General features: G+C 43.5%; 2 protein-coding genes across 3 annotated transcripts in view; both read right to left on the bottom strand.

Moving 5' to 3' along the window:
* Positions 1-14,866, bottom strand: part of Slco1b3 (solute carrier organic anion transporter family member 1B3) — a 1,042,880-nt gene that overhangs the window by 310,030 nt on the left and 717,984 nt on the right. The gene's annotated exons all lie outside the window — the stretch shown is intronic.
* On the bottom strand, positions 12-14,738 carry Golt1b (golgi transport 1B). 2 transcript variants are annotated; one of them, XM_075982360.1, is made up of 6 exons: positions 14,590-14,738; positions 9,255-9,346; positions 7,633-7,811; positions 4,254-4,335; positions 2,742-2,772; positions 1,810-2,387 (listed from the first exon to the last, which is right to left on the bottom strand). In XM_075982360.1, exons 1-5 carry the CDS (start codon positions 14,612-14,614, stop codon positions 2,764-2,766), a joined length of 387 nt encoding a protein of 128 aa, XP_075838475.1. In that variant the 5' UTR covers positions 14,615-14,738; the 3' UTR covers positions 1,810-2,387; positions 2,742-2,763. The 2 variants fall into 2 exon arrangements, with proteins under 2 accessions (XP_075838474.1, XP_075838475.1); XM_075982359.1 differs by lacking the exon at positions 2,742-2,772 and having other exon boundaries at positions 12-2,387.

A 14,866-nucleotide genomic window follows, 5' to 3' on the forward strand; every position in this document is an offset into this window, starting at 1 on the left:
TTGACCACCAGTGAATAGAAAAGTACCCTTTTATTGAGGTAAGACAAGTGTATTTACAATACGCCATTGTTAGAGTATATAATTTGACCATGAGACTTCTAAAGCAGCTGAATTCCAGAGAACTGTAAGGGAGAACATTGCAGGCATGTTTCTGTTACAGAAGGTACATTTGAACATGACAGAAACACTTAAGGCTGAGTACTGGAACTTTTCCTCCATCTGGGGGAATAATCAAAGGGTATTTTTTTTTTTTTTACATAAAGACAGAGGCTGATTTTAGAAGGGGTGGGTGAGGGAACCCTCAACAAGAGGGCTTACAGAAGTCAAAAGGCTGGTTGTTTTTTTTTTTTTTTTTAAAAAACAGAGCCTCTTCAAGGTTCTGACTAAGTGCAGTGTTGGCAAGCATTCCAGTTCCACTGCAGACTGACCTGAAACTGAAAGCCATCCCAGCCCTCTGCCTTACTAAAGTCTATGAGCTTCTCCCATCTTCTCAGGTTCAGTGTTTTCTGAAACCAGAACACTGAAAGGGGATGTTTGCTGTAGTGCAAAAACCACTTTGATAGGGTCATGTCTACGTGGATTTAAATGGCAGACTCCTGTTCTAACAGTGACACCTAGCCACTGTAAATCACATAGGCCAAAGCATGTAAGTTTACAGGGCACCTCACACAAGTTAGTTCTCAAAGCATAGCATTGCATTCCAGGAAGGTGACTTTTTGATGAACATCAGACAACGCCAGGTCTTTTATTATATCCCATGAGCTATTGAGGTAGGATTCTCCACTTATCGAGTTTTCATAGGTTACACCATAAGGTCAGATACCAAGTACCAAACACGACAGTGATCCACAAGAATGAACCATCTCACTACAAACCAGTCCTTCCTTCTGCAGACCGGCAAGGCTGGGGATTCTCCTGGCACCAAGAAATTTAAAAACAACAAACATTGTAATTGTAATGTCTTGTAGAAATGGTTTGTAAATAAATACAATTTCAATTATGATTTTCTGCATCAAAAAGCTTTGAGACTGCTAAAAATAAATAGTGCAATCATTAGTGGTAAGATAAGTAGTAGTATGTCTGAGGAAGTGCTCCCATGTCCAACAGGAAAACTACTGCCCTGGGGAAGGAAGGAAACCATGGTTGCTCCTCCTGGCAGACTAGCAACAGAAGGGAATGAATGACAAGATTGCCCCAAGTCAGCATCACGCATCTGAGGAACTATGGCGAGTTTAGTTATGATGTAATAGTTTTTGCATGTCACTGGGGGCATCTTCTCTCCTAACTCAAGATGGAGAACAGTGCAGGAAGCAGATGAGGTGCATGCTCATTTTTAGATGTTACAATAAAGCTGAAAATCATGTTACAATAAGTGGAAAATCACAATGAAATAAACAGCACTCTTCACAGTCACAGAATCAAGCCCTTGACATGCTACAGACTTTCAATGTCACCACAAAGTATGAGACCACGGTGGGCAACTGTGGCCAAATGTCCTAAAAACACAGTAGGAAGAACTAGAGCATGACATGGGAGCATCTGGTGTGCGTCACTTAAGATCTCAAAATCTGACTCCAACACCCTCGACAGGGACTACTCCACAGTTAGAACGCTGCGCTTGGCGTCTGCGTGCAGCAGATTGTACGAACACACCCAGGCCACACTCAAGAGATCTCGGCATCCAGAGTGTTGTAGAGTCAAGAAAGCACTTGGTCAGCTATGACTGAAGAAGTAACAGCTCAGTATGACCTCTGCGTATCCCAAAAAGGAGTATCTTTTAGTTTTGGATTTTTATCTGGCTCCAAAATATAAAGATTCAAAAGGATCACAAAAGTTTTATTTTCATGTTTACAAAAAAAGTGATTCACACATGAAACTGGGCTTTCCCTGGGCTGATACACGGAGACGACATAATCTAATCCAATTCAGGCATCATTATTGGTGACCCAGCATACCTACAAATAGCTGGGCCATCAAAATAGACATTATATAAAAAAAAAAATCAAATGCCTATCTGTGTTCCTGAATCTTCTAAAAAAAAGAAAAGTAACAGACACCATGGTTCTCTATAAATGGCTGTTTCCCATGTTGCAGCAAAACTAAGAAACAGCCTTCAAGTCACTAAGCATCGTCAAGGCTTCATCCTCTCCAGCCACGGGATCTCAGATTGCCTGACCACAAGCCTGCTGTCACTGCTTCTTCGGTAACTGTTGGAACTTTGGAGGGTGTATGTTTTAGACTTCTGGAAGGATTTTACAAGCTAGTTTGTGAAACTTAACTTTGTGCTGGATATTCTTCAAAGGGTTTTATAAATAGTATAGCATTTAAAGTCTTCAGTTCCCTCGCTGTTATACCATATTGTTGCTTTCTCCAACTTTATCTACAAACTGTAAGAAGAAAGACAAAATTAAAAGGAGCTCAGGCATCGTATATCTGAATCAACACTAAACGTTGGTTAAAAACATCCAGCTTTATAGGACTTGCGGGAAGTCAAGGCATGACTGATAGTGGTTAACTGGATGGTGTCCACCACCATCTTCTTAGGTGCGTATAAAATTGACTTTTCTAAAAGTTGCTTTTGCATGACATGTGATACACATGAATTTAAGGGTGAAACATGAAAAATGCCACACAATGAATAAAGTAATGTATAAAATGACACTGACACTGCTAACTCAACGGAAAGACTGAAATGCCGGCCACTCATGCATTAATGAACCCAATAAGATATTTCCACTGACCATTCCTGTGGATCTTCTGGGCCTATGTGGTCTTTGGACAAACAGATTTAACTCAATTAAGTTCAGTAATAAACAACAACTATCAACTAAAATATGTTAAATGAGCAATCTGGACATCATACTGAAGGGGGGCAAAGACACTGAGACATTCAGTGTTGCCAACATAAATTTATAATTGTCAAATATGAACTTCAACGAACAGTCATGTAAATGGTTATTGACTTCAGTTACTCCATCCCAAATAGAAACAGTTTGTCTTTGGCATCCCAGATGGTGACGTACAGCTTGCAACAGTGTATATAATCATGGCAATGCTGCAAGGTAGGGCCCTGCCCAGTTCTAGCCAGCAGGGTCTTTGTACTCACTTTCCACATCTGTTACTTAGGTACTGACTATAGACCCCTACTGTGCTGGCTGAGCAATTACACAATTACTACCGAACTCATAACCATGGACACAATAAGCTACAACTACAGGTCTTAGTAAATTCAAATGCCATTCTCTATATAAACAATATTAAACTGAGTTTGGTAATAAGGATAAATGGAGCCGGGGTCCACTCCATCCCAAGCAAGGTACCAACCTTTGAAATGATTGTAAACAGGTGCCTGACAATATTTGTGGATTCACTAGAACCATATATTTCAGTGGTTAAAGAAAAAAAATCAATGCAAATACATAGTCTGTGCCAGGGTGCTCTGCCTCTAAGACTGATCTGGTATGGAAAGGACTGGGCTTACAGTGGTGTTCGTTTTCCTGGAAGTACTCGTTAGCTGAGAACTTGGCCAACACTGTGGCCCACCCTGCAGACCAATGGGCTTAACTACCTTTTGTACTTTAACCTAGTTTTCAGACTAAGAAGATGGCTGAAAAGAAGTCATTTAGAGTTGTCATGAGAAAGACTAGGTCTCTGGGGTCAGTTAAATATTATCCTTCATTCAGCGACTTGGGAAAAATGGTTGGCATTTCTATTGTGAATGGCAGGTGTTAGCTGGACCCCAGGGAAGCATGGCTAGTAGCCATCTGTCTATCTCTGCCCTGAAGGACTCTGATCACAGCTCTAGAGCTTTCCTCTTAATGATTAAATCAGGTAAATGCTACAATAGAGGTGTGTATAGGGAAGGCATGCAAAGCCATCCTGAGTCTGCCATAGGGAGTTGGGAAGGCAGGTAAATCCTGAGAGGGTTTGGAAATCCCACAATAGATGGAGCCTCCATGGCAGGTTACTACCAAGTGTCCACAGAATGCACCCTGAATGCAGGAAGGGTTTCACTTATCAATAAGAGTAACACCAAAAATAGAAAATAATACTGAAAATAGCATGTTCAAACAAAATGTCAGGTTTCACAGATCTATAAATGATTATTTTCTGGTTTTCACGGGAACCAGAATCCATATGACACAATCATCTATATCATAATGACTTAATCACATCAATGAGTCAAGCTCCAAGTAAAAAGGCATCACAATCTATTTATTCAGTCGGTGTATTGCTTAACATTGAATACATACCGATCTGATTCCAGGTAGATTTAGGAGGGATCCTAGGACAGGCACTCTTCTGATAAAGCCAACGACCACAGGAAAGAAGCCCCTGGGAGGCAGAAAACAATGTTATTAGATTTCAGTGCTTTCTACCAGGAGGAACCACCAGCCAGGGGAAACAGCAACTTCAGTCACCAGTTACAACAAATGCAGCTAACAATTTGATTACTGCTAAAATGGTGCCCAGAGTACAATGGGACTTGGCTGTGCTGTGATCAGACCAAGGGCTTTCTGTTCCACTGCTGAAGACAGGGGTGTTGGGGAAGGGGGTAAGCAGAAGAAATGACTGTATGCATGAAACCATGAATCCAACACCAACAGAACACCTAGCAGAGGGTATGTCTCTCAGCTTGCCAGTTTTCAGTGGGCCTCTAATTAGCTTATCTGTGGGTCAGTGAGGACACTTCTAAGCTGAACAGTTTAAGAACACACAAGAAATAACATGTACCTGGTTCTTAAAATGCAGTTCACAGGGATGAGATTACAAGAGAGAGGTCAGGAGCTGCCAGTTTCATCTCTGAGCCCACAGGAAGGGAACTGAACCCAACCCAGAGAAACAGCTCTTACAGTCCAACTAGGCACATGTTTCAGAGATATACTTTCTTAGCAGTATTAAGTTCAAATGGATGTTTTTAAAGGTATCTTTAAAAACACAAACGTGACTTCACACGTTGCTGAGGGTTTCATGTATTTGGAGAAAGAACAACAAACACTCTTAGCTCTAGATCTCAAGCCAAGACCCTCTCAGAATAAACACAACTCAACAGAAGCACAAGGGTTTTACCAGCAGCCTCTTTAAACCACGAAGCTAAGGTATTAGTGCAATTCACCAATACAACAATGACAGTCCTTCTTTAATGGCACCGAGGGCCAACCTGGGCCACTGAACTTCACTGCTGGAGACTGCAGCTGCCAGCACCCACTCAGTCTCTCACGCTCTCAACTTTTCTTTTGTAAGATGCATTTACTGAGAGCCGCCCTTCCTTCCTCTCCTTCCTTGCCCCAGTGATTCTTACCCTTAACTCCTCTCTGCCCTCTTTTTCTTTTTCCCACTTCAATGGCAGCAGTTAGTGTTCAACTGCCTAACTTTATATTGGGTACCAAGTCTGAGCTCTTTAACTATTTTTCCTGCCTCCAGTTGTTCTTTCTGAAATGCACCCTCAAATTTTTCTTGTATTGGTGCGTTTTTGGGCATGTGGCACATATTAGACCATATGTGGAGCCCAGACCACAACTTACAGGAGTAAGTTCTCTAACTCTGCCATGTAGGTCCTCGGCACCAACTCAGCTGTCTTCAGGCTTAGTGTCAAACACCTTAGCCACTGGGTGATCTCATTGTACATGTCATTCTGACCATAGAGCAGTCTCCCTAAAGATGCCTTTCTGGCTCAACTCATTTCTGGCTTAAAAATCTTTCTGTCCCTGCCTCTCTGTTGCAGACATGGCTCCTTAGTGTAGCATGATTAATACAAACCCAGAGACAGATACTGAGGTTCAACCTGAAAGTCAGAAAAGCAAAACAGCCAGTCACTGGCTCTTAGCTCTATCTCAGTCAGAAATGCAAATCCTGCCTCCAGGAATCTCAGAATGAGACTGACAGGGTTGTCTCCTCCCGTTTTATAATCCTCTCTAGGGCTGGGATTAAAGGTGTGCACCACTACTGCCGGTTTCTATGGCAAACTAGTGTGGCTACCGGGATTAAAGGTGTGTGTCACCACTACCTGGTCTATAAGGCTGATCAGTGGGGCTGTTTTACTCTCTGATCTTCAGGCAAGCTTTATTTATTAAAATACAAATGAAATATCACTACACTTCTGATGGAGGAAGGTCATTGGTTAAATAAAAAGAAACTGCTTGGCCCTCATTGGTTAGAAGATAGGTCAGAGGAGTAAACAGAACAGAACGCTGGGAGGAAGAGGAAGTGAGCTCAGACTCCACAGCTCTCCTCTTGGGAGCAGACGCCTCAGGGAGACGCCATGCTCCCAGCTCCCGGGAAGACACACGCCATGAAGCTCCGACCCAGGATGGACATAGGCTAGAATCTTCCCGGTAAGACCGTGCTACACAGATGATAAGAAATGGGCTAGTCCAGGTGCGAGAGTTAGCCTAGAAGAGGCTAGATAGAAATGGGCCAAGCAATGATTAAAAGAATACAGTGTCCTTGTAATTATTTAGGGGCATAAGCTAGCAGAGCAGGCTGCCGGGGTGCTGGGGACGCAGCCCCGCAGCGCCCTTATTACTACACACTTCCCCTTTTTGTCTTAAATAACAAAACATCTTAGTCTAAATCTGACAATAAGCAACTTGTTTAGAAAGGTTTGTAGCCAAAGAGTGCTGTAATTAATATAGTTTTTGTTTGATTATTCAGGTTTGGGTGACTGTGAAACAAATGGGCAGTCTGTCTACAGGCCCAGTCCATGGTGGATAGCGCGATTCCTGGGCTGCTGGTCCTGGGTTCTATAAGAAGGTGCGTTGAGCAAGCCAAGGAAAGCAAGCCAGAAAGCAGCTCCCCTCCATGATTTCTGCATCAGCTCCTGCTTCTGGGATCCTGCTCTGCTTTGAGTTCCTGTCTTGACCTCCTTCAGTGATGAACAGCAATGCCAAAGTATAAGCCTAATAATAAACCCTTCCTGCCCAACTTGATCTTTAGTCATGGTCTTTCATCGTAGCCATAGGACCCTAACTAAGACAAACTGGTACCAGGAGTGGGTACCTGATCATATGTTTGAGAGGATTGTGAAAGGACCCAAGTCCTTAGGAAGAATCCAGATGATCATGAGTGGATCCCAGATATTAAGACAGTTGGAATTCTGTTTTGCTTTGATTTGATTGTAACTGTGCTAAATTTCTTCCCTCTTGAAGAAAGAAGGTATTTTATTAGAGCCCACAGTTGGGAGACTTGGATTTTAAAACACTTTGTATTTTTAAAGAGATTAGCTATTTTACAGGAACTTTATATATTTTAAATATGTTTGAATTTATAAAGACTGTGGGACTTTTAAAGTTATTTAAGATCTTGGGGATGAGTAAGAAAGAACAGTGACGTGTTTGTGTGTCAAGCTGACAAGGGGTCAGTGGTGCTGGGTGGTTTTGTGTGTCAACTTGACACAAGCTAGAGTCATCGGAGGACGGAGCATTGGAAATAGTTAGCAAATAGTCTATTACCTTACCCAGGCAGTCATTTACATTTTGGAAACATTTTTATAGTTGGCTGACCTAAATTAAAAGACTCAGTCTACACAGCAGTCATTCAGGAGTGATCTCTCATGTTAGCCCAACTACCTAGGGCTCTGCAATAGTTATCTGACACACTGGCTCACTAAAAGAGAAGAAAATAATGGCCTACCTGAACAAAAGAAAGAATCCATAAATTTCGAAGATCATGCCTATCAAAGGCCAACCAATAAGAACCACGAACACACCACCCAGGAAAAATCCAGTGGCCTTCACTTTTTGTTTCTGGAAGAAGAATCTGAATGTTCTTTCTAGACCAATTACAAAAGCCAAGCCAGCCACAAAGAGAACCTAGGAGAGAAATACAACGCAACACAGAACGGGTTAAACACCTCATAAAGTGAAGAGCAAGGGGATGAAGCAGTTTGCTTGGCATCTGCTGTGTGCACTGCCAGAGTCCTGGGTGTATGCCCTGCGACAAAGCCAGGAGTGGGGCGCACATGCTGGAAGTCCTGGCTATCTTCCCTGGCCTCATTCCTTGTCTAATCCCATGCAATGGAGAAAGATGATGAAATGGGACAGAGGGACCCCATCTGCAGCAATTCCCCAGCTTTGCTGGATAGGCAAGGAAACGGCTTAGTCAAGCAGATAGCTGGTAAGGCCTGGATGGCCAGCTTGCTTTAATTTGCTACCGAATGTAGTCTCTGATTCTGCAAGTCACCTTGGGGTGTAGGGGTGGGTGATTTGGGTGGTGGCTATGCAGAGGATCAGTGCAAAGCCAGGGAGAAGAGCCCAGCAGCAGAAGACACATACACATGGATAAGAAAGTGTATGAAATACTTCCCCCCACTAGCTTTCCTCAGGAAAAGTACTCTTTCCCAATATACACCAGGCCCACCTGTTAAGTACCACATTCCTAGACAACAGCGCTAGTTACACAACCAGATGAAAATATTAACTTTGCTATCCTTTATCTTTTCTATTAAAGTAGGCCACAGACTCCAATATCATCTCAACATTGTTCAGTGACTTTTCCACCTTCTCACAAGAGGCGTTCCTTCCTCCTGGAACCCGACACATCGATAGGGAGTACACAGCAAGCAAGCAAAGTGCACCCTTCCAGTGAAGTCAGGAACACCTCAAACAAGTACTCAAAGAAATTACATTGATGTATTCACTGTTTACCTGCATGTGGGCAGTGTGTGGAGGTTAGAGGAAGGTATCTTCATGGAATTTGTTCTCTTCTTCTATCATGTAGGTTCCAGGGATAGGTTGGTGGCAAGCCCTTCTACCCAGTGAACCATCTCATGACAAAAGATGTACTTTAAAAGTTTTTCGGTTATTAAAATTTTGCTTATTCAATTTAATCACATGCACAGTGTGATTAAATTGAAAATAGTTTCGTAAATTTACTAGACAAGGCGTTAGCAAGCCATCTTTCTCTTCTTTACTTTTTGAGATAGCACCTTGCTCTGTAGCACTAGGCTTGCTTTAAACTTGTGGCAATCTTCCTGCCTTGGTTTTCTACATGCTGAGCTTACAGGTCTGAGCCACCATGCCTGGCTAGGTCTTCTGACTCCAATTCCTATTCAGGGGTAGCAGTCACTTAACTTTAATCCAATGTAAATCACACCACAAACACTTAAGAGTGATTGATCAAGTAAGAATCTTTTAAGTTAATCTTCCATTCACACAGAAAACTGATGGGGTTTACTGCTGTTGCAAACAGCGAACCTAACAGTCAAGCAAGAAGTCACTAACAGATAAAACTGTTTGATGAATTTAAAAACTTACATTTCCAATAGCCAGCAGTGCTTTGTCAAAAAAGAGAATCATTCCAAAGAACAGGAAAAACACTCCAAATCCTGTTAAGCCCATGCCGATTTCTGCAACACAAAGCACACGATTAAGGCAGGGGGAAATCAGGTCCCTGTCAATCCCACAAAATCCCACAGGTCCTAACCCTGCAGGTAGCTTCTTGATGGCATCACAATGTCTAACAAAATAACGTAGCATCTGATGTGGGATTCTCCTTTAGTTGGAATACCATTAGTTAATAAAGAAACTGTCTTGGGCCTATGCAGGGAATAGAGGTAGGTGGGGAAAACTAAACTGGAGGCTGGGAGAAAGGAGGTGAAGTCAGAGAGAAGCCATGGAGCCACCACCGGAGACAGATATGCTGAAACTTTGCTGGTAGACCACAACCTTGTGGTGATGCAGATTAATGGAGACGGGTTAAATTAATATGTAAGATTTAGCCAATAAGAAGCTAGAGCTAATGGTGATTATTTCAGTCCTGGGTGGCTGGGATGAACAAGCGGCCTGCTGCTACAAGCACCAGCTAGATATATGGCCAAATCTAAATCAGGAACAAAATAACATTTCCAATTCTTTTTTAAAAATATTTATTTATTAATTATGTGTACAATATTCTGTCTGCGTGTATGCCTGCAGGCCAGAAGAGGGCACCAGATCTCATTACAGAAGGTTGTGAGCCACCACGTGGTTGCTGGGAATTGAACTTCGGACTTTTAGAAAGATCAGGCAATGCTCTTAACCGCTGAGCCATCTCTCCAGCCCAAAATTTCCAATTCTTAAGCAGGAGACAGGAAAGACAGGTCTAGACTCAACCTTCGCAGATAGATATAGATACGTCTATATGGTTTAACTATTTGTCTTCCACAAACATTACACTACCAATGTTTACACGCTTAAGACTGGAACCTGAAATTACAACCTAGCCCATATTTTTTACTTGTTCACGCAGAAACTAAGTCTTGTTAATCAACTACAAGAGACCAAGGGGTGTTCTAGTGCTGAATACAGTGGTGGACACAGTATAATCAAGGTCTACCCTACATATAAAATACTTTATCGACCTTACATTTTCTAGGTCCAATCTTTGAAACTCTTGTTACTGCTACAAAGCAAAATTTGTCCATCACTTCGCAGTCAACCTGCTTTAGTTGTTAGAGGCTAACCGGCAACCTCCTTCCTTCTGCCCCCCAGAATTGCTGTCTGTATTAGTGATTTCTGACTCATTATGTATTATTTTCCCTTCAGCTCTAAATAGCTAAATTTCAGGCCAGTCACACACACACACATACACACACACACACACACACACACGACTGAACCACATCAAAGGTCTGATGAGCCAATACTTTATAAACTTTACCTCTCTCTACATATCCATGGCCTCATTTTTAAAATAATATCTTTCATATTCTTTCTAAAAAGAGCCTCAAAGAATAAGCCCATCTACCATCATTCTAGTTTAAATGTACTTCAGATGCAAATACCAAAATTCTAGGCTAATACTTTCTTGCTCAAACATTTTTAGAATTTACTAAGCAAGTGAAATTCTACTAAGCAATGAGTAGATAGGGGCAAATCATAATAGCCAAATTATGCAAAATGTGATTGTTGCGGGAGGTCCTTCGGCTCCTCCAGCCAATAGCTGCTGAGATACCAGCCCATTGGGGCGTGGTCTCTCTCCCTTTAAAAAAGCAGCTACTTCCCTTCTCCCTTCTTCCTGATTGCGCAGAGGGCTGTTGTCTGGGACAGTTATCTGTAAGTTTTTTCCCCTTTAAATAAATACCACCCTATTAATCATAATTCCAAACTGGTGTGGCATTGTCTATGACTTACGCCTTCATGTGACTAACTTCTTATGTTCATAAATTATCTTCATAACTACACAAAATCAAAGATGTTTGTTTATGGAAGAGGAAACTAAGCTGGTAAAGTGGCTGCTGTGTAAGCATAAAAATCTGAGTTCAGATCCCAGCACCCACCTACAAAGCTGGACATGCTTCCTGCCTGAGATCCCAGCAGTGGGGAAGGTGACAGGAGGATTGTGAAGCTCACAGCCAGGCTAGCTAAATCAGTGAGCTCAGTTCAGTGAGAGAACTTGTCATTCACACGCGCGTGCGCAAAGAATGATTGCAGAAGGCATCCAATGTCAATTTGGCCACAACTGTGCATGCACACACAAAGTAAACGTGTTCCCCAAATTTAAAAATCAAGAAGGAAATTAAATGGAAATACGGTGGCTATGCACTGAGAACTTGACAGGAATCAGGCACCGTGAGGTGTTTCCCACGGCACACAAGCAATGCAATCCTCCCAGTATCACAGGAATGTAGGCACAATCACATCACTTTAGGGAGGGAAGATGGAGAATTTACACTTCCCTAAATCCAACTATGGTTAAGTATCTGAATCAGGTCTATTTTAACCATTATATTTAAATATTTGTACCCACAGTTTAAGAACCTATTTATTAAACTCAAGGGTATAGGACTGCACAGAATGATGTAACTGACCTAAGTTTAATCTCAGTCTAGAACAGCCCAGTAGGTACTAGAACTATTAATAGTCAGAGAATGGACAAAGCTGCCCCATGTGTCTCATCACAGTGCAGTGTCCATTCGCATGCCTGGTGATCCCGTGAACCGAGAATCAATGGCTCAAGCTTCCCACAAGCAACTGACCACTGACTGCTCTAAGTGGTGGGTGGACTGCAGATCTAGTCTTCTCACTCCACAATCCTACTACAGCCCAGACCGACCGTCAGACGGGCAGCTGCCTGTGGAATGTTTGCCAAATGAACACTAGCACAATGCTGCCAGGAACACCCCACTGAGATGGATCAAAAATCCTCACCACACTTTTTCTCATCTCCAGATTTTGTCCCTGTCCTTATCAATCCATAAGTTCTCTAAGTCAAAAGGCCTATATGATGCAACCATCTTCCTGCCAGGATCATACTTGGGAAAACAAAATATCCAATGTTCATTTTTTTTTTCTGCCCATAAAAAGTAAATTTTGACATAAGCAATCTGAGAGGTTAAATTAGATAATATTTTTTTTAAGTCTACTTTAAGAAATTTTATAAAAAACGACCAGTTTAACTTAACGTCAATCAGAGCTGACATTCTAGTGACAGTGACATATCACAGAAACTGAGAGCGGCCCTTCTTTCCCTATCACACCCTTTAAGAAAAAGATAACTTTGACCAGGTCCCAGTCTCAGTAAGTCAAATACACAGCAGCATTTGACTGAATGTGACGATCCACTGTTAACATGGAAGCTGTTCCTTCTGCAAGCCTTGGCATTTCTTTAGGCACTGTCGGAATGGGGAGAGTACTGTAGAGTGTCTTAAGTCAACCATGGGCTGTCACCCACCCTTCTTAGAATTGAAAGCCCCAAATCATGCTGGCATCTCTCTGGGATGATGGGTCCCATCCTGCAGGTAACACAGACACAGATTCAATCTGAACTGAAAAAGCTCTGGTTCCCTAACCATTGGTTGTATCTCACCATCTTACCTCAGGCACTGGGTAAGGGAACATCACAGAATTTCACCCTTCCAAAAAATTTGATAAAATGAGGTGGAAAGTGGCTTTTACTTCAGAGTCCAAGTCCTCATTGTCTGGGCTTTTTGGAGACTGAAGGTCTCTCTGCCTTGTGCAGAGGGTAATTTAAATACCAGACTTGTATCATTCCCAGGTGTGAATATTTACATCCAGTCTCCTTAGAAGCCAGCAGTACAGTGGAAAGAACAAAGGTTTTCTGAGCCAGCAGTCTTGGGACTACGGCCTTTTCTTTCTGTCTGTCTGTCTGTCTCTATGTGTGTGTGTGTCTGTGTAAAACTGAATGTCTTACGTGCTCCAGTTCATAAATGTCTGTCATTCCATGCTCATGCTGTCTCAAACTCAATAAAGCCAACTGCTCTTTCAGAGGATCCGAATTTGGTTCCCAGCACCCGCACGAGGCAGCTAATGACTGTAACTCCAGCTCCAGAGGACCTGTCCTATGGCTCTGATCTCCTCTGGGACTCACATGCATATGTCCATACCACCACACAGACACATTAAAAAAAAAATCAAGCCCACTGTTATCGATATATCTACATCTTACATTAAAATGAAAAAAAATCATACAAACGTTACTAACAACAATAGGGAAAAAGGGATACTTGTATTTCTGATTAGAATCAAATGAAGCTGATAGAGCAATAATGAGCACCACTCCTGGTCTAGTCCAAATCAAGCACTGTGTGGGCAGGACTGGGCTGCCAAGTGTATAGGGAACCATAGAAGACCTGTGACATTCCAGTGCACCAGGACTGGGATCTAAATCTTCACACTCCACTTGAGAATAACTCCAAGAAAGGTTTTGTTTTAGTTCAATGGGATGTTAGAATCTTGAAAATGTAAGATGACTAGAGTAATGAGGAGGGGTGAGGCAGAAAGAGGTCATGTTCGCTAAAAATCTTCAGAAAGTGAACAGTTTTGGTAGAAAAATAATTGAGATGTCAAGAAAAAGGTAGAAAAATGAAAACGATGGAGCCGGGACACAGCTCAACTGGTCCACTGAACACTTGTCCAGTATGCTCTGATCTCTGGGACCACAAAAAAAGGCAAGAGGGCAAAGCTCATCGGAATGATGAGATAGGCAGAAAGGGATGCTAAAATAAAACAGGCTACAAAGTATAGTACATACCAACACTAATAAGGAAATCCTTTACCTGTAGAGACAGGCAGGGTCGCTCATGCTTGTAATCTCAGAACTTTAGAGGCTGAGGCAGAAGGATTACAAGTTGGAGGCCAGGTCGAACACAAAGAACGAAAGGCCAGCCTTATTTGCATACACAGTGTGATCCTGATTCCTGACACAGAAAACTAAAACACCGCTCCCAACAAAAGTCAACGCTCTGACTGCGCGCAAAGGGACCTTAAAATTGGCAAACTCGGCTGGAACTTAAACGGGCAGAAAACTCAAGTCCGTCGTTGCAAGGGAATTTGGGGGCAGGTTGCTAACAGCAGCGTCGGGAGGCATATCATCACCGCTCCCTAAGCCCCCCAGCCACCCCAGACTCGCAGGAGCCCGAGCGCCGGCGGACGGTCCCCTTCCCGCCGCCCCGGAAACTTTGTCCGCCGGCGGCTCCACTCGAGCCGCAGCAGCCCGACCGTCCTCCGGTCGAGGCTCCCTCTTCCCTCCCTCCCTCCCTCCCTCTGTCCCGCAGGCCGCCGCACCACGCCGCGATCGCTCCATTCATTGCGGGGCGGAGCACAGGCTGCGGCGGGAGCGCGGCCGACGCGGGGCCCCGGCAGCGCTTACTCTGCGTGTCCGTGAGGGAGATCATGGCGGCGGCGGCGGCGAGGACCGCGGTGCCTCGGGGCCCACACTGCGAAGCCTAATCCGGAGGAGAGCCACGGGGACGCCGCCCGGGCCCGAGCCGCCACGTCTTCCGGAAACACGCAGCCGCCGCCGCCGGGCCGCAAGGCTGCGCGCCATTGGCTGCAGCCAGGCCAATAGGACGTGCTCTTGTTGGGATGTGCGCCGGGGCGCCACGCCACGCCGCCAATCAGAGAGGCGCAGACTTGTGATTGGTGGA

This window comes from Microtus pennsylvanicus, chromosome 8, assembly GCF_037038515.1.
Source record: "Microtus pennsylvanicus isolate mMicPen1 chromosome 8, mMicPen1.hap1, whole genome shotgun sequence".
Lineage (NCBI taxonomy): Eukaryota > Metazoa > Chordata > Mammalia > Rodentia > Cricetidae > Microtus > Microtus pennsylvanicus.